At 33.7% G+C, this 15,811-nt stretch overlaps 1 protein-coding gene across 2 annotated transcripts; it reads left to right on the forward strand.

The window, feature by feature from the left end:
* Positions 1 to 1,512: 1,512 nt before the first annotated feature.
* Positions 1,513 to 12,219, forward strand: LOC110687763 (FHA domain-containing protein FHA2-like). Of its 2 annotated transcripts, none has more exons than XM_021864394.1 (3): positions 1,513 to 2,482; positions 9,615 to 9,772; positions 11,621 to 12,219. In XM_021864394.1, the coding sequence occupies exons 1-3, from the start codon at positions 1,807 to 1,809 to the stop codon at positions 11,828 to 11,830; spliced, it is 1,044 nt and encodes a 347-aa protein (XP_021720086.1). In that variant the 5' UTR covers positions 1,513 to 1,806; the 3' UTR covers positions 11,831 to 12,219. The 2 variants fall into 2 exon arrangements, with proteins under 2 accessions (XP_021720086.1, XP_021720085.1); XM_021864393.1 differs by having other exon boundaries at positions 1,520 to 2,503.
* The last annotated feature ends 3,592 nt before the right edge of the window (positions 12,220 to 15,811 follow it).

The raw sequence follows: 15,811 nt of genomic DNA on the forward strand, positions 1-15,811 counted from the left end.
TGGTGAAACCAAAATTTTGGGATTTTTGTAGGTGTTATAATAAAACTTTTTTTTAACAGGTGTTAATATCAAAATCGGGGTGTTTAGCAGGTGTTATTTTCTAATTTGGCTATTTTTTTAATGGATTTTAAATATCAGTTGTCATAATATTGATATTGTACTAATTGGAGAGGTGGTGGTGGCAGGGTGGTGGGGAGGGGTGGGTGAGAATTTTTTTTTAATTAAGATTATTTTATCAAAAAATTAAAATTTAATTATAAGTTAATTAAAATTTAAAAATCTAATTTTTTTTAGAAAATATTTAAAACCAATTACATTATGACACGTGTCATGGTAACCTATTCAGCACATTACAAGTTTTTTTGCCTGTTTAAATTCAATACCCCCAAAGGTTGTATTATTAATGTATAATAAAAAAAAAGAACTGGCCAAATGTTGTGTTATTTTGTTTGCAATTTTTCCAAAAAATAATCAAAAGCTATGATTATTCTTTGAGCTTTTTTTTTTTTTTTTTTTTTTTTTTTGAAACATATTCTTTTAGCCTCAATGTTTTATTAGAGTAAATATTTATGTTGGCTTTTAAATTGGATTTAGTAATTACAAACTTGTTTAAGGAAATTACATAAGGAAAATCTATTACAATAAACCTTTTAAAAGTCAATTTTTGCAAGAAACAACTTTTTAAAATTTTTCTGGCAAATCCATACCTTTAACTAATTTTCTTTTCCAAGATGAATCCTTAACTTGTATTCCAATCATCAACTAATTTTTCGGCGTTCATTGGAATGTGCGGGTCACATGCTTCTTCTTGTTTCTCCTATTTCTACTTTGCTTTCTTGCATTTCTTCATTGAATTTCATTGTTGATTGAATTTTCGAATGTAATAAGGGACGGAAAACATGTAAATACAGAAAGAAGGTGTGTACAGAGCAAAAAAAAAAAAAAAAAAAAAAAGCATGTGAATCGCACGCTATAGTCAATGCGCAAAACACGTTGGTCAAAGGCCAAAATACAAGTTAAGGTTTCATCTTGCAAGAAAAAAAATTGTTTAAGGTTTAAATTTGCCATTTAAAAATTTTAAAGGTTATTTCTCGTAAAAAATAGCTTTCAAAAAGGTTTGTTTCGACAAATTTTCCTTAAATAAAAATAAAAATTTACATTAATTTTTTTTTTAAACCAAAAATTTACATTATTAGAACACCGAAACTTGCCAAATTTTGAAATAGTAAAAATATAGATAGATGACCTCCACCTAGCCATCAACTAACTTACAATCCAACATTCTGGTTAATGGTCAAGCACCTAAATACTCAAATATGAAACCAACCCAACTTAAAATTGACGGGAGATTTATAAATGATTTTTTTTAAAAAACAAATTTTTGGTGGTGTTATACTCAAACCCAAAACTAACCCAACTTAAAAATAGCTATCAATTGGGTATCTTTGTCAAAATTTCAATTCCCTCTTAAAACTAATGCTCAATTCAAATACTTTATGAACGTTTCTTTTTTTGACAAACCCGAAACTAAATACTCAAAACTGAAACTAGCCCAACTTAAAACTAGTGATCAATTTTTTTTGTTTTTTTTTTTCTGAATAGCAAAACTAGTGATCAATCCAGACTCCAGAGACTTTATAAATGTTTGTTTTTTTGTTGGTCTTATATAAATTATTTCTTTTTTTTTTTTTTTTTTTGGTGTTATAAAACTGAAAGTAAAAGATCAATTTAGATACCTTTGTCAAAATTTTCCCCTTGATCGATCCTAATTCTCTATTTACCCCAAACCCATCACTCATCTCATCAATGGCGCACACCGCCGTAGCCACCGCCGGCGGTGGCGGGGGAAGCGACGTCGAAGCAGGCTTTGCAAAGCTACAAGGCGAAGATTTCGAGTACTATATGCAAACCTACTCCATTATTCTCGGCAGAAACTCCAAGAAATCCACCGTCGACGTCGATTTAGCCTCCTTAGGCGGCGGAATGAACATCTCTCGCCACCACGCTAGAATCTTCTACGACTTCCAACGACGTCGTTTTGCCCTAGAAGTTCTCGGCAAAAATGGGTGCCTTGTTGAAGGCGTTCTTCATCTTCCTGGTAATGCTCCGGTGAAGCTTGACTCGCAGGATCTTCTTCAGATCGGTGATAAGGAATTCTACTTTTTGTTGCCTGTTAGGAATATTCTTGGTGGGTCCGCTGCTCCACGTCATCATGTGTATAACAGTCCTCTTCCGCCGCCGGCTGTTCCGGCGAGGAATACTGGGTATGGTGGTGGTGGTGGTGGTGGAGGGGGGAGTAGGAAGGGGAGGATGAAGGAGTATTTTGCAGCGGGCGTGGCGGTGGATGAGTATGAGGAGGAGGATGGTGGAGGGAGAGAGGATGGTGTTGGGTTGTCGAAGAAGATGAGGAGGTATGGTGATGGTAGCGGAGGCGGGGGCGGGCATGATAATTATGGGTATGGTGGTGGTAGTGGTGGCAAAGGTGGGCTTTCTGGAACCCTTGGTCAGTAATTTGTTTCTTTCCCTTTCCTTTGTATTTGAATATGAATGGTTGATTATGCAAATTTACTGGAAGTTTTATTGGACTTGATTGTTTCAACTATTGGTTTTATTGATGTGATATTATGAAATTGAAATGGAAATTAATGGAATTGCTAATGATGGGATGTTATTGGTGTTGTATGATTTAATTTGATTTTTAGTTGTATGATTATGTTTATGTAGTTGCTTAGGTTTCTTCTATGGAGAATGTATGCTGAATTACTGTGTTAAGTTAAGGATGAATGGGTTTTGTTTCAGTAGCGAGAGTGTAAAGGTTGTGACTTGTGAGTCTAGGAAGTCGAGGAAGGGTCTAATTAAGTGTTGTATTGGGCTTTGACTAGGAAGGGCATGGAGTGTCTCTTGCAAAGAAGAGTAGGAGTTTTTTTAACTTGATATTGGGTTGTTGGGTTAGAGTTATTAAGTTGAGAAGAAGTAGTGATGAAGGCAATGAATAGAATGATTTAGCATCCCTATATAATTCATCTTGTGTCTTATTTGTTTTTAGGCTGGACTATGTTGTGGATATTGGGTCTGTGCTATGCTGTTGTGATGGTATATGTTTGAGAGATCTATGATTCTCTTTTGTGGATGTAGGAGGCGTTGCGTCTAGTAATTGACCACATTTCATATCTTTGGTTGTGTACAGTTTGTTGATGATCACTAGATTTAGAATTCCTTGGATTTAATTTTGTTGTGTGGATCATTAATTATATGCCAATTGCTCCTAGAATCACTTCTCATTTTCTCCTACCCTGTGCTATGTTTGACTTTGTTAAGCTCTACCTCATCACCATGTCTGACTATTTTCTCCTTTCCCTTCTCTTCTCATCTCATTCGTTGTATATTGTTTACAAATATTTAAGCAGCATCTCTCTCTTGTATTCCTTTTGTGTCAATTGTGTTCAATACTTCAATCTGTTTCCTGCTTCTTATTTAGGTTCTTTTATCCCCTTTCCTCTGTTCTTGATCTCTCTTAGGTAGCATATGCTTCTTTGAGTTCACTCTCTCCTTTCCCCTTTCTTTGGCTGGTAGCATTGCATCTATACACCATCTTCCATGTTGAATTTATCAATAGAAGTCTAGTATTTGCTTTAGATGTGAGAGTTTGTGGTTGGGGTTAAGAGTCTTAAGATTGTGACGTATGACTATGGAGATGAATTGATTTGAAAGTTTTAAACTTTGTCTACATTTGTGGAAAAGGAATCCTCCAGGGGCCAACCTGTCCGATGCTTGGAGAATTGATTGTTAAGTGGAGATGATTATCATGGTTTAGGACCCTTTTCATCATTCCTCATTAAAACACCAAATTTTCAGTAGTTAAAATTGTGTCTCAGTCTCCCAGACCACCATGAACTCTGAATCTTGGTCAGCTATTTGACTTCATTTACTTGTTGCCTAGTTTACTGATGTAGTCCTGAGGCAGCGAGGCTAGGCCAGTGAAAATACAACTTATATAAGATGTAAGCAATGTGATTTTTTGAGAATGACCAATAATCTGCCATAGTATTTTATTGCCATTGCGAACGACACCCATGTTTTTAGCATCTTTTGTCATGTCTCGAAATTGCCTCAGCCAGTCATAGCTTGTGTCTATGGGACTTTGTGATTGCAGCTTTAAGTCCATCTGATACTGGACCAGAGATAAGAAATTGTGGAGTGTTTGGCTAGGTGTTTCCAACCAATGTATCTTGATTTGAGAGCTAGTATCCTGACATTTTTTTATTCCCCGGTCATGTACATTCTCAGTGAACCACAACATTGTTTAAATTGCTTTAAACATTGACTTTGACAATTTTTGTTTCCCCTTAAGCTGCATTTCTTATCTGTTGCAGTAGTGCTGCGCTGCGCCTTTTTTCTTTTTTAAGTCTATCCGATCTCTGTCGAATGCTTCCACCTAGGTTCATTGCCTTTTTTGTCAATCCTTTTCTTATTTCTTTTAGAAATTGTATTTCTGGACTCTAGTGTATATAAGACCCGCTACGTACTTTTCCCACAGAAGGAAGTAGTGGTGAATTGGTGATGGTTGACTATGAGAGCTTATGAAGTTTTTATAGGTGTATACTTTTTATATAAAGTTGAGGTTTGAGTTGGCCTAGACATCTTGAAATCTTTTGCTTATTAACTAGAACATTCAACCCTTAATCTGGTTTCACCTGAACCCTTGTGTGTTGGAAAGTTCTATGTGGTTTCATGTCAATGTTTACACAATTATTCAGGATTTTAAATAAAAAATGTTTGAATTTATCTTTATGAGTTTGGAATCTAAATGGACCACTAATTGGAATGGTGGTATTGTGTGACTAGTGCGCTTTGCTTTTGAGTTGAGTGTTCGAGAAAAATCATTTCTCATTCCTGATATTAAGCCTTAAAATTTATTGTCATTCCCTATTTTTCTTAGCCTTCATTTATCTGAACTTAATTTATATTATATTAATAGGGCCTAAATCTTTACGACCTTTATACATTAAACAAATTTCTTACAACATGGCAATAAGCTGGCAACTTTTTTAGCTCTATATTGTTGTATAGGACAAATTATATAACATTTGTCCGTATAGGAAATGAATATTACCCTAAGCTTGAGCTAAAAAATCTGATGTACACGAAATATGTGATATAATAAAGATGTAAAGCTGCTCTTTGACTTGCTGGTTTAGGTTGAAACTAGTTATTAGAAGGTTTGGTCTGTCTTAGATCTTTTTGGCTGTATTTTTACACAAATGTATACAAAATTACACTATTTAATAGATTTGCCTCCAAATATGTAATTTTCATCAATGCCCAATAAAAGATATATCCTCTGATAAGTGATCAGAGATTTAAAGCTCTAGTCAAATCTGATTTTGACAAAAAATTGTAATAAGTTTCTGAAATAAATTGAAAAGAACAAGCTTAAATGAAATTGACACAAATATTTTGGCCCACACCTGTGTAGAAGCCAAAGAGTATTTGTTAACGAGCACAAGTGAACATACTGAACTGGTTTGCTCAGGTCCATGAATTAGTCCTAAACTATGATTTTTTTTTTTCTTTTTAGCAAATCTTTTACTTCCTCTGATGTTTTACTTGCAACGTGTCTTTGGCACATATTTTAAGGAGGATATTAGAGGTTATAAAATGGATAAATTAATAAAATCACATTCAGAAAGAAGGGTTGGATCATTAAGGTTTTAAGTTTGTTTAATTAAGTTTTCCGTTGACCTTCTATAATTCCTTACATAAACTACGTGTCAAGAGGGTATGTTGCAAGTAAAAAACAAAAGAAGGGGGAGGGGGTGGGGGGGAGTATCTATATAACCTAAATTTTTTCTTTTCACAAAATCAATAGGATCCACATTTTTTTATGTCAATAGTTCAATGCTATATATATGAACTTGCATCGTTGGTTAACAAATTAATAGAGTTTTTTAAACATAGATGTTTATTGGAAATGAAATGCAGAATGACGCATTAACATGTCAATCTGTCATAGGTACCAAAAATATGCCATAATGTACTCTTCAGGGATCAGAAGACATGCTGGGGGTAGCATGCTGATTACAGCTATTTCTTCAAGTTCTTGACCCTGTAGTGCACTAAGTTGGTCATTATATATAGATGAATATACATAGAAAGAGCCAAAGCAATCTGAGGTATGTGGTGGAGCTACATTGCTTACACTCCTACATTATTTCTTGTAAAACATTTCAGGATAAGACATAAGGGGAGATAGGTTTGCAGAATTAAAGTCCATTTACATGTAAAGATCTAAAATTTCCAAGTTGGTTTCTTGTTAGCAAATTTGGACACTGGAATCAGCTTATAGTAGTTTTTAATTTTTTTTTGGAATACTCCTACAGTCCTACTTAACTTTAAAGGTCTGAATCCCATACTTATTTGATCAAATGATTTTATTGATTTTGATACTTTTTCTTGGCTTCAAAAGTTTAAAATGTTAGGATTAGCAAAAATGAAACACAATGGGATTTTAGGAAACTAAATACTATGTATATTACTTGTAATCCTATCCCTTCTTCATAAAAAAAGAAAATTCTAAACTAGATATAGAAAACATAGGGATAATAGGAAACTAAATATTATCTCAGTCTAGCTATAATTAATCATGAACTTTAATGCCAGAGTCCTAAACAACTAGACAAACTTGTGCAAATCGGCTAGCCTGCTCCTAGTAGCTTCCTGCAGGCTTCTGCCTCCTACCTCTATGGACATGTACAAGAGTGCACGGATGTACATCCTGTATTTTGCCTTTTATTGGTCATCGTTATTCCTTCACAACCTAAACTTGAAACTCACCTCATGTCTTTGGCCTCCACTAACTGTATTGGACTTTTGGCTTGTCATACTTAACACAAATGGTCTAAAATCTCACACCTATTCCAATGTTGGGTACAACCTTGTGAACATGTATAATTGATTATGTGAGCTATAAGAATGACTCTAAACCATGAATCATGGCCACTTGTGCTTGATGACCCTTAAAAGAGAGTTTAGATGTATGATCATAATTTTTTTTCTTCAAAAAAGAAACTATTACTTTTTTTTAACAAAAAAAGCAATTGAAATTTTTTTGAAGGATTGCCTTGGGGCTTTTGTTAGCCATAAAGATGGAAACTACATTGTGGGTCATTAGCTTGTGCAATCAAATGACAGTCACTTTTTGGATGATGTAGGAGTGGAGCATGAGCGTTTCGCTTTTAGGATTCCCCCTTCCCCCCCCCCCTCCACCCTTACCCTTTTATCTCTATTATATAAGCCAAGACATGGGGTTGTGGTGTCCCCCTGTGAAGACCAAAATGCCCCTCTTTCTTTAAATACAAAATAGTGATACTACTACTACAACAACAACAACAAAACTTTAGTCTCAAAATGATTTGGGGTCGGCTAACATGAATCGTCACATGGAATTGTACGATTGATTAATTTAAAATCAATCAATTAACACAGAGAAAAAGGAAAGATTGATTAATCAACAAAGAATCATTGACAATTAACAAATTAATTATTTGAATTATGTCCAAAAATAAATATAATTACATTTTAATCAATAAATTAACGTAAAGATACAAATTTTCAATTACTCAATTATTATTTATTCAATCTAGATCATCTCAATTTGATTTCAATAGCTAATAAAGGAAAGAGGAAGATGATTTTTTTTTTTTTTCAAAAAATATTAACTTAAATTATGATTATCCAATATATTAATAGTTATGTTATTGTTTTATACTTCGTCCATTTCTTTTTAGTTGACATATTTCTTTAGTCACGTTTGCCAATGCATAATTTTAACCATTAATATCTTTAACTACCATTAAGCAAAAATTATAAAAAGTTGATACTTTGAAAATATATATCGTGATGAATCTAACAAGATCCCACATAAATATATTTTTCATTACGTATAAATTACAAAAAACACGATCAAAGGGAAGCATGTGAATAGTGCTATATTTAAAACGTGTCAACTAATAAAAAACGTAGGTTGTATTAATATTGAGGGTAGGATACCAAGCTAGTTTTATTTTATTTTATAGTGCTAGTTTTATTTTATGGACGGAGAGGATCTTGATTGTTCTGCCACAGGTCAATATATATGGTTCTGTCTACTTCATCCATATTTGCCCCTTACTTAAATTCCAATATATATAGTTTTTTTTACTATCTCTAAGTCACATCCATTGATCATGAAAATCTTTCATTTTGTAAAAATTTGTGTTTTACACACATTGAAACAAATCTAATCAGATCCCACACGATAACCCCTCCCCCCATATATATTACTGAAAGTATAGTAGTCTATAATATTGAACTTTGACCTAGGAATCACTGAATTAGTGTTACCTAATTTGCTAGTATGCAATTTAATATGTATTGCATTTTCCTACGTATTTTGGTAAGTTGGGCCAAATATTACCAATACACATAATCCACCTTACCGGTTTCACAGTTCACAAGGGGTCGGGGCAATTTAGGTAAAATAGCTTCAAATTGTATGTTTTAAATAAAAAACTGACCTATTATGTTTTTGTGATCCTAATTTTTTTAGCTTAAATAAAAGCAGGGAATATGTCTGTAATAATTGCGATTTGTGATGCAGCTTTTGGAAAATAAAATTTGCTTAAACCATTAAATATTTATTTAACCTGCTTGGAATCCATACTTAATAAGATTCTTTTAGGATCCACACATAAGCTGGATATAACAAACACACTTCCAAAAGAGAGAGATTATGGAAATGGGAGGACTGTCTGGAATTTGTGTCGTTGTGTCTAGAGCAGGGTCCCATATCTTGAACTTTTTTGCTCCAAGGATTGGATTCTTGGATAGCAGCTGTATAGGATCCTTATTCCCATGTCAAAGTAACATAGGCTGTCAGAGCAACATCAGGACAGAGCCTAATTTGAAATGAGGACTGTTCCATTGTTATCTCTACCTTATTAGTTGGTACATTATAAGACCGGGTAGAAGACCCAGATCTCCTCAACGCAGACGTTTTGTCAAATGATTTTGGATTAAAATCGGCTTTTGTTTTAGGAGGCTACTTTGGACTCAACAGATTTTGGTACCATACATGTTGCTGTTGTGTCCCTGAAAATATGTTGGATAATGTCTTTTTTATAAGAACCTTAAGAGGTTTTGACCTTTGAGCATATGTTATTATTCTATGGATACCCTGAAACCATGGTCATGTTAACTTAATATGAGGTGTGAGATGGGCTGCAAAAAATCTCGTATGCAAGTAGTATGCAGTATCTTTTTGTTGAACTTTTGCTTATATATTCCCTTTCCATTTTTGAGTGACTGTCTGATACTAGTGTTATACATTTACTTGTTTCACTACTACTGTACACCCTATCCATTTCTTTATATCTAGTAAGTCGTTTTCCATCCAATCAATGAATCTTTGCTTTTTAGGAAGCTAGAATTCCATGTGAAACTTTGTGTTGCTTATTGTATGGATCCTCGGTGTTAAATATATGTAAATGATTCCACCTATTGGACAGAGGCATGGTTATGTTATTATTGATCTCCTTGAAGTGCTTGTTATATTACTGATGGTCTTTATATCGCAGAAAAGAAATCTGATGGAAGATCAAGAGTTGATCCTGAAGCTGACAATCAACAACTTATGCAATTGGAGGAGAAAGATGTAGTATCATCTGTAGCTATAGTGTTGTCTGATCTGTGTGGTCCAGGTGAATGGATGCCCATGGAGAAACTTCATACCGAGGTTAGTTTTAGTACAAATATTGAAATACCTCATTGTTTGAATAATCAGTAAGTTTGAATGTTTTTTTAAATCCTTAGGACTTATTGGATTCTTTTATAATAAATGTTTTTCTTTACTTGCTTTGTACTCAGCACAGTACCAATATGATGCTAACGTAGGAAATCAGAATTTTAAGGCTCCGTTTGTTTTGGCGGAAAACCTTTTCTTAGAAAACGATATTCCTCCATTTCTCCATTTTCCTTTGTTTGTTTTGTTAAAGGGTGGAAACAATTTTCTCATGGGTAGAAAGTTGCTTATTGATGAAGGAAAAGCATGTACATTTTATCAAGAAGGTATGAAAGATTTTCATCTTTATTCCACTTCTCTAGTTTCTCTCCTCTATCCTTCTCCTCCCTTTACTTCCATTTTCCTTATTTTCTTAAGTCTTCCTACAATCAAACAAACAAAGGAAAACCTTTTTCACAATCATGTTTTCCTTTTAAAATTGTTTTCTTTAGAATATCTATGAAAAATGTTTTCCATCAAAACAAATGGAGCCTAATATAATAAATGATTTTCTTTGCTTGCATTTGGGTTCATTCTTGTGCATTTCTGCAGAATTCAAGAGGTGGAATTACTTCCTGATTAACTTTTTTGGATGTCATATGTCAGCAGTGTGCGAGTCTAGATGTGTAGTATATGGTCTATTGGATTACTCGAGCTAGTATGTATTTTGTAAGTGGTAGAGCCAATATTATGTTTCACAATCCCGTAAACCTTTTTTTTTGGGAGTTGTCATATACAGTTTTTACACTGATACTCTTAAAACAATTTACCTGTAGGGATAAACCATATACTTCACTATCTTTCTTTGCCTCTTTTTCTCTTCAATAATAAAAGAAATGAATTTCTATGTTTTAATTTACAATCTTCTATCACATTTATTAATTCTTAATCACCTTCAACCTCATTATCAGTCACCTTCAACCTCATTATCAGTAAACCCTCTCACCATCCAGTATTTTTTCATTTGCCACCACCACTCAAAAAAAGTCTACAAAGAACCTGTGCAGTGCTCGAAAAACCACTAGTTTATCTAAATACTCATTGATTTAATGATTTTCTAATACTTGTAGTTCTTTGTCTAGCACTACTATTGACTTCAGTTGTTTAGTTTGATATTGGGTCTCGTCAGGGTTTCAATTATGACCAAGATAGTTATCGCTACAATGTTTGTACCTTTCATAAATTCTAAAATAAGCATAGCAGGGCTTATTAGTATGACTGTATGAGTAAACATTAGCCTGGCATAATTTTTAAGCCTTGCAGACAAGAGGAGCAAAAAGGATTAGAAGAAACATCTTGTATTATAAAATTTAAAATTCCGTCATAGCTGGATTTGATAATTCTCAATGGCTCATACTAGTCATACATATACATGGGACTTGGCAGCTTTGATAAGCATTGCAAGCAAAGAATCAAGTGTTTGTATGCTGGCGTGCATAGAGAGGGGCTTTGGGGGAGGTTAAATCTGTGTATAAGCAGCAATTAGACATTCTGATGGATATTTGCACAACTATCCTTAGGTTTCAACCAATTGTTGTTGTTGTTGTTTTTTTTTTTTTTTTTTTGAGTTACTGATCATCTCATATTGTCTTCTACTCAAATTACCTTTCCCTTCCACCTCAGTCTTTTACTAATGATAGGAATTGGTGTTTTACAGTTTTGCGGGAGTTTTTCAGTTATTTGCTACTGTGTAGTAAATTTTATTTTCATCCTGTATCATATTTGTTTTACGTATATCTGCTTTATGTGTTATGGTATATATTGTTTGTTTGTTGAATTACTGTTGTGTACTATATCATGCAGTTAATGGAGCAATATGGTAGTGTTTGGCATCATAGCCGTGTAAGGAGGTATCTCTCATCTGAAGACTTTACAAGTTCAGATTCTAAAGGAAAACCGTGGGCTGGCTTGCTGATGTTGCTGAGAAAATATCCAGAACATTTTGTCATCAATACGCGATCCAAGAACCGTGTAACATTGGAGTTTGTTTCTCTCGTGTCTCTTCTTTCCTGAGATTGTTTAGCATTAGGCAAATCCATGTGTATCCTAGTTAGATCCAAATTAGCTGGTTGGCTCATACATAAACCCTGTACGCGAAAGTTGATAGTGTTTGTGTTTGAACTGCTTTCGCTGCTTTGGCTATGTTTGAGAACTGAGAATCTAGCCTTTCATCACCTGCAGCATGACCACCAAGATACTTTGCTTAGTGTATAAAGAAGTTTCAGCAGGAAATGTTGATTGACAGAAGCAACTGCTTATGGTGGGATACAGTTTAAAAGTTACCAATTGGCTCTAATCAATTAATCAATTAAGATTGCTAATTTATCATCAACATGTAAACTTGTAGGTTGTGTTGAAGTAAAGCAATGCCCTTGGGTCGGGGCCTAAATTACGATCATTCTTATTTTGATTTAACTGGTTTTTTTTTTTTTTTCCTTCCGTCCCACTGTATTTCCTTCATTTAGATTTGGACCTGTATAATCCTGCTCAAAAGCAGGTATAGTTCATCTGCCATTATTCTTTTAGCATCCATTGAAAGTCGAAGCCTCATTGAAAGGTTGAAACATACTGTCTTCTCGTATGAGCGAGGAATGTTTACCTTTAAGTTTAATTTCAGCTTTAGGCCCTGTTCTTTTGAGCTGCTTTGCTGAAATTTATTCTGCTCTGTTCAAATTTGCTCTGTCCTGTTCTGCTCTATTCTGCTTAAAAATAATAATTAATATTTAATAATAATAATAATAATAATAACTAATATTTATAGATAATAATTATTAATATTTAATAACAATAATAATTAATATTTTTTATAATAATAATAATAATAATAAAAAATATTTTATAATAATAATAATAATAATAAATATATAATATTAATTGATAATAATAACTAATATTTAACGATAATAATTAATATTTTATATTATTTTACACATTTTCTAATGTAATAAAAAGAGTAAAAAAATCTTAAAAAATCAAATAATAATAATAATAAAATAATGCGATAATAATAATAATAATAATAATAATAATAATAATAATAATAATAATAATAATAATAATAATAATTTGCTATACCTAGAGGAGTGGGGGCCCAGATTGTATCTCGACTTCCCACTAATTTTTTTGTAGGTTGTATGACTTTGTCTTTTTTGAGATAATAATAATAATAATAATAATAATAATAATAATAATAATAATAATAATAATGAAATCTGCTCTACTCTGCTTTGTTCTGCTGAAATCTGCTCTGCCAGAAGCTCAAAAGAACAGGCCTTAGTGACTTCAATTTGCTTAAACGTCATATGAAATTCTCATTAAATCTGCATGAAAACCCCTTCAATATGATAAACATATAGTGGGGGATTTTAACTTTGTGAGGATTGGTGGTGTAAGAATTACCGAGTCCAAAACAAGATAATTTTTTTTTTTTTTTTTTTTTTTTTGAATGGTAATTCTTGTGTTTAGTGAAGGAGCTGCAAAGCGAAAACAAAAGTTGCTCAAATTAACCATGCCAATTATTTTAGTTGCTTAAGAATTGAAGGGTGGTATCATCAAATTGTTACAAAAACTATTATTTTCATGAAAATTATTATCATCACTTATGCAAGTCTTGCAAATTCTATGGTTTCCTATATCATCAATTCATATCTTTACTTATCATATAATTAGTGTCATTGAGGATTAGGGGTTAAACTAGTTTTATACCATTTTAACCTCTAATCCTCACTTGTTGTAATAACTTAAAGGTAAATATCGTTAATGACCTTAGTTGGTATTGTGTAAGGGTTTCTTATACTTATAGTAACTTAAGAGAATTATTTTCTCTTTTAATTTACATATACATTGATTTAGGAAGCTCAACTTTTAATTTTGGCCATTGAGTTTGGGGCTAATGATATAAAGTATTGAAATAGTCCACAAATGGTTAGACAAGCTGCTCCCTCGTAGACTCTGCTCCCTCCTCCCCCTTGCCATTTCAACGGCTTTAAGCTCGCCGGCAGCAGCTGACCTCCGTAGGTCGCCGGCGAGCTTTTCTTTTTGTTAAAGGGCAGCACAGAGTTTAGTTGGCTCCGATTTTTTCCCTCGAAGAATCTGTGGGTGGCCGCCGTCACTAGGTGCTCTTTAAGTTCATTGAATCTATCTCCCTTTGTTTGTTTCTCAGCCTGCATCTGTGTTGCTTGCTTGTGCAGTTTTAGCTCGTTGTAGTTTGGATCTTGCTGTTTTGGGTATTTTTAAGGTATGGGAGAATTTTTAAGTTTAGGACCTTTAATGTTGCATCACCTAGATGAGTTGGAGGAGGATGATACTGATGTTTGAGGAAACCAACAGTCCAGAAAGGGCTATCTTGTATGTGTCCGGCCTGAAGGAAGAGGCGAATTCCTTGTTCAAATTGAATGATTTTAGTTCTGCTTTTGTGCTTTACAATAAGGGTATCAAATTGCTTATGTGTTATAATTTGTGCCATTTGTAAAGATGCTCATATGCATGAGGTTAGTCTTAAGCTAAAAGAACTTGCTATTAACCTGCATTTGAATATTGCAGCTAGTGCAATTAAACTCAAAAAGTATAGTGTTGCTATTACTTCCTGTTCTCTAGTTTTGTAGTACAATAAAAGGAACGTGAAGGCCTTGTTTAGGAGAGGAGTAGCGTTAGAGAAGTTGGGATTTTTGGAGAAAGCGTTTGATGATTTCAAGTTAGCAATGGAGATAGAACCAAAAAACAAAGAAATAGTGAAGAAATTGAAAAGACCGGAACAAGTTAGCTTTGGGAAAAATCTTGATGGCAAGGAGTTAAGATTTGAGGAGAGAATGCACCCCCAACAGTGTGTTGATGAACAAAAAAGTCTACCCAATGAAAGAATGATGGACTATGGCAAAAAACTTGTAGAGTCCAAGGAAGAGAAGAATACGGAGGAGTGTTCTATTACTAAGCTGGCAGTCATGAGTCACATTCAAAGGGAGATGGAGACCCCTTGAATATTGATAAGTTGAAAAACTCGAAATCAAGGCCTTGTTCAAATCTTGGCCTTCCAGAAGCTAAGGTATCGTTTACCAATCAGAAAAAACCATCTTCATACTTGAGCATTGCCCCTGCAGATTTAGAAAAATTGAGGCAAGGGAAAGAGTTGTGGCTCTATCAACCACAGTTAATGTCTATGTTGAGGGTACGTACTCTCACTCCTAAAGACCATATCATGATGGAGGCCCCCATAAACATAGTTTGAGAGCAGCGGTCTCTCACTCGATACCCACTTCGAGTGTTACCCATGATGATGACACCAGTCCAAAAAAGTCGTCATCATCTGATGGAGAGGAGAATGCTTTTGTTAATGTGAAATTCAATTATGTTCATCTGCAACAAAAGGCTGAGTGTAACAAGGAATTGAAGGAGCGTTAAGTCCGTGACCTAGATATGAAAGACAACATCAGTGGGCCAGTTCTTAGGAAGGACAACATTTTTTCATCACCCAAGTTCAAGAGTAAGTCAAGGAGAAAAAGTTTTTGTGAAGCCATGGCCAACAATCCCAATTTGCAGAAGTGGAGAACCAGAGAAAGGGCTCGAAGAAGAAGAGTGTGCTTCTTAATGTAGCCTATTCTAACATTAAGTCCAGTTTTCATGCAGGTACGAAGAGGAAGGGTGGTATGGTAATGAATCTCTCCGAACATCCAAGGAAGAAGCTTAATAATAGTTCATGTATTTGTAATTCTAGTTCTAAGTGCAGTTGTATTCATTTTAAGACTACTCATAATTTAACTTGTAGCGCTAGAGAAAAGAAGTAGTCTTTGTTTTCCCGTTTGCTTACTACATTGTCATTAACAAAAAAAAAAACCCCTTATGTTACTTTACTGTTTCGTTCGTTGTAAACTAAGTTTAATTAATGTAATTTTAACTATTTTTAAAATTAAAAAAAAAATCTAAAAAACTAACAAATAATTGATACAAGATTTAGTGTGTGAAAATAATATTTGAGAAATGAAGAATCAAGGAAAATCA

The sequence above is a fragment of the Chenopodium quinoa genome, unplaced genomic scaffold, assembly GCF_001683475.1.
Source record: "Chenopodium quinoa cultivar QQ74 unplaced genomic scaffold, ASM168347v1, whole genome shotgun sequence".
Classification (NCBI taxonomy): Eukaryota; Viridiplantae; Streptophyta; class Magnoliopsida; order Caryophyllales; family Amaranthaceae; genus Chenopodium; species Chenopodium quinoa.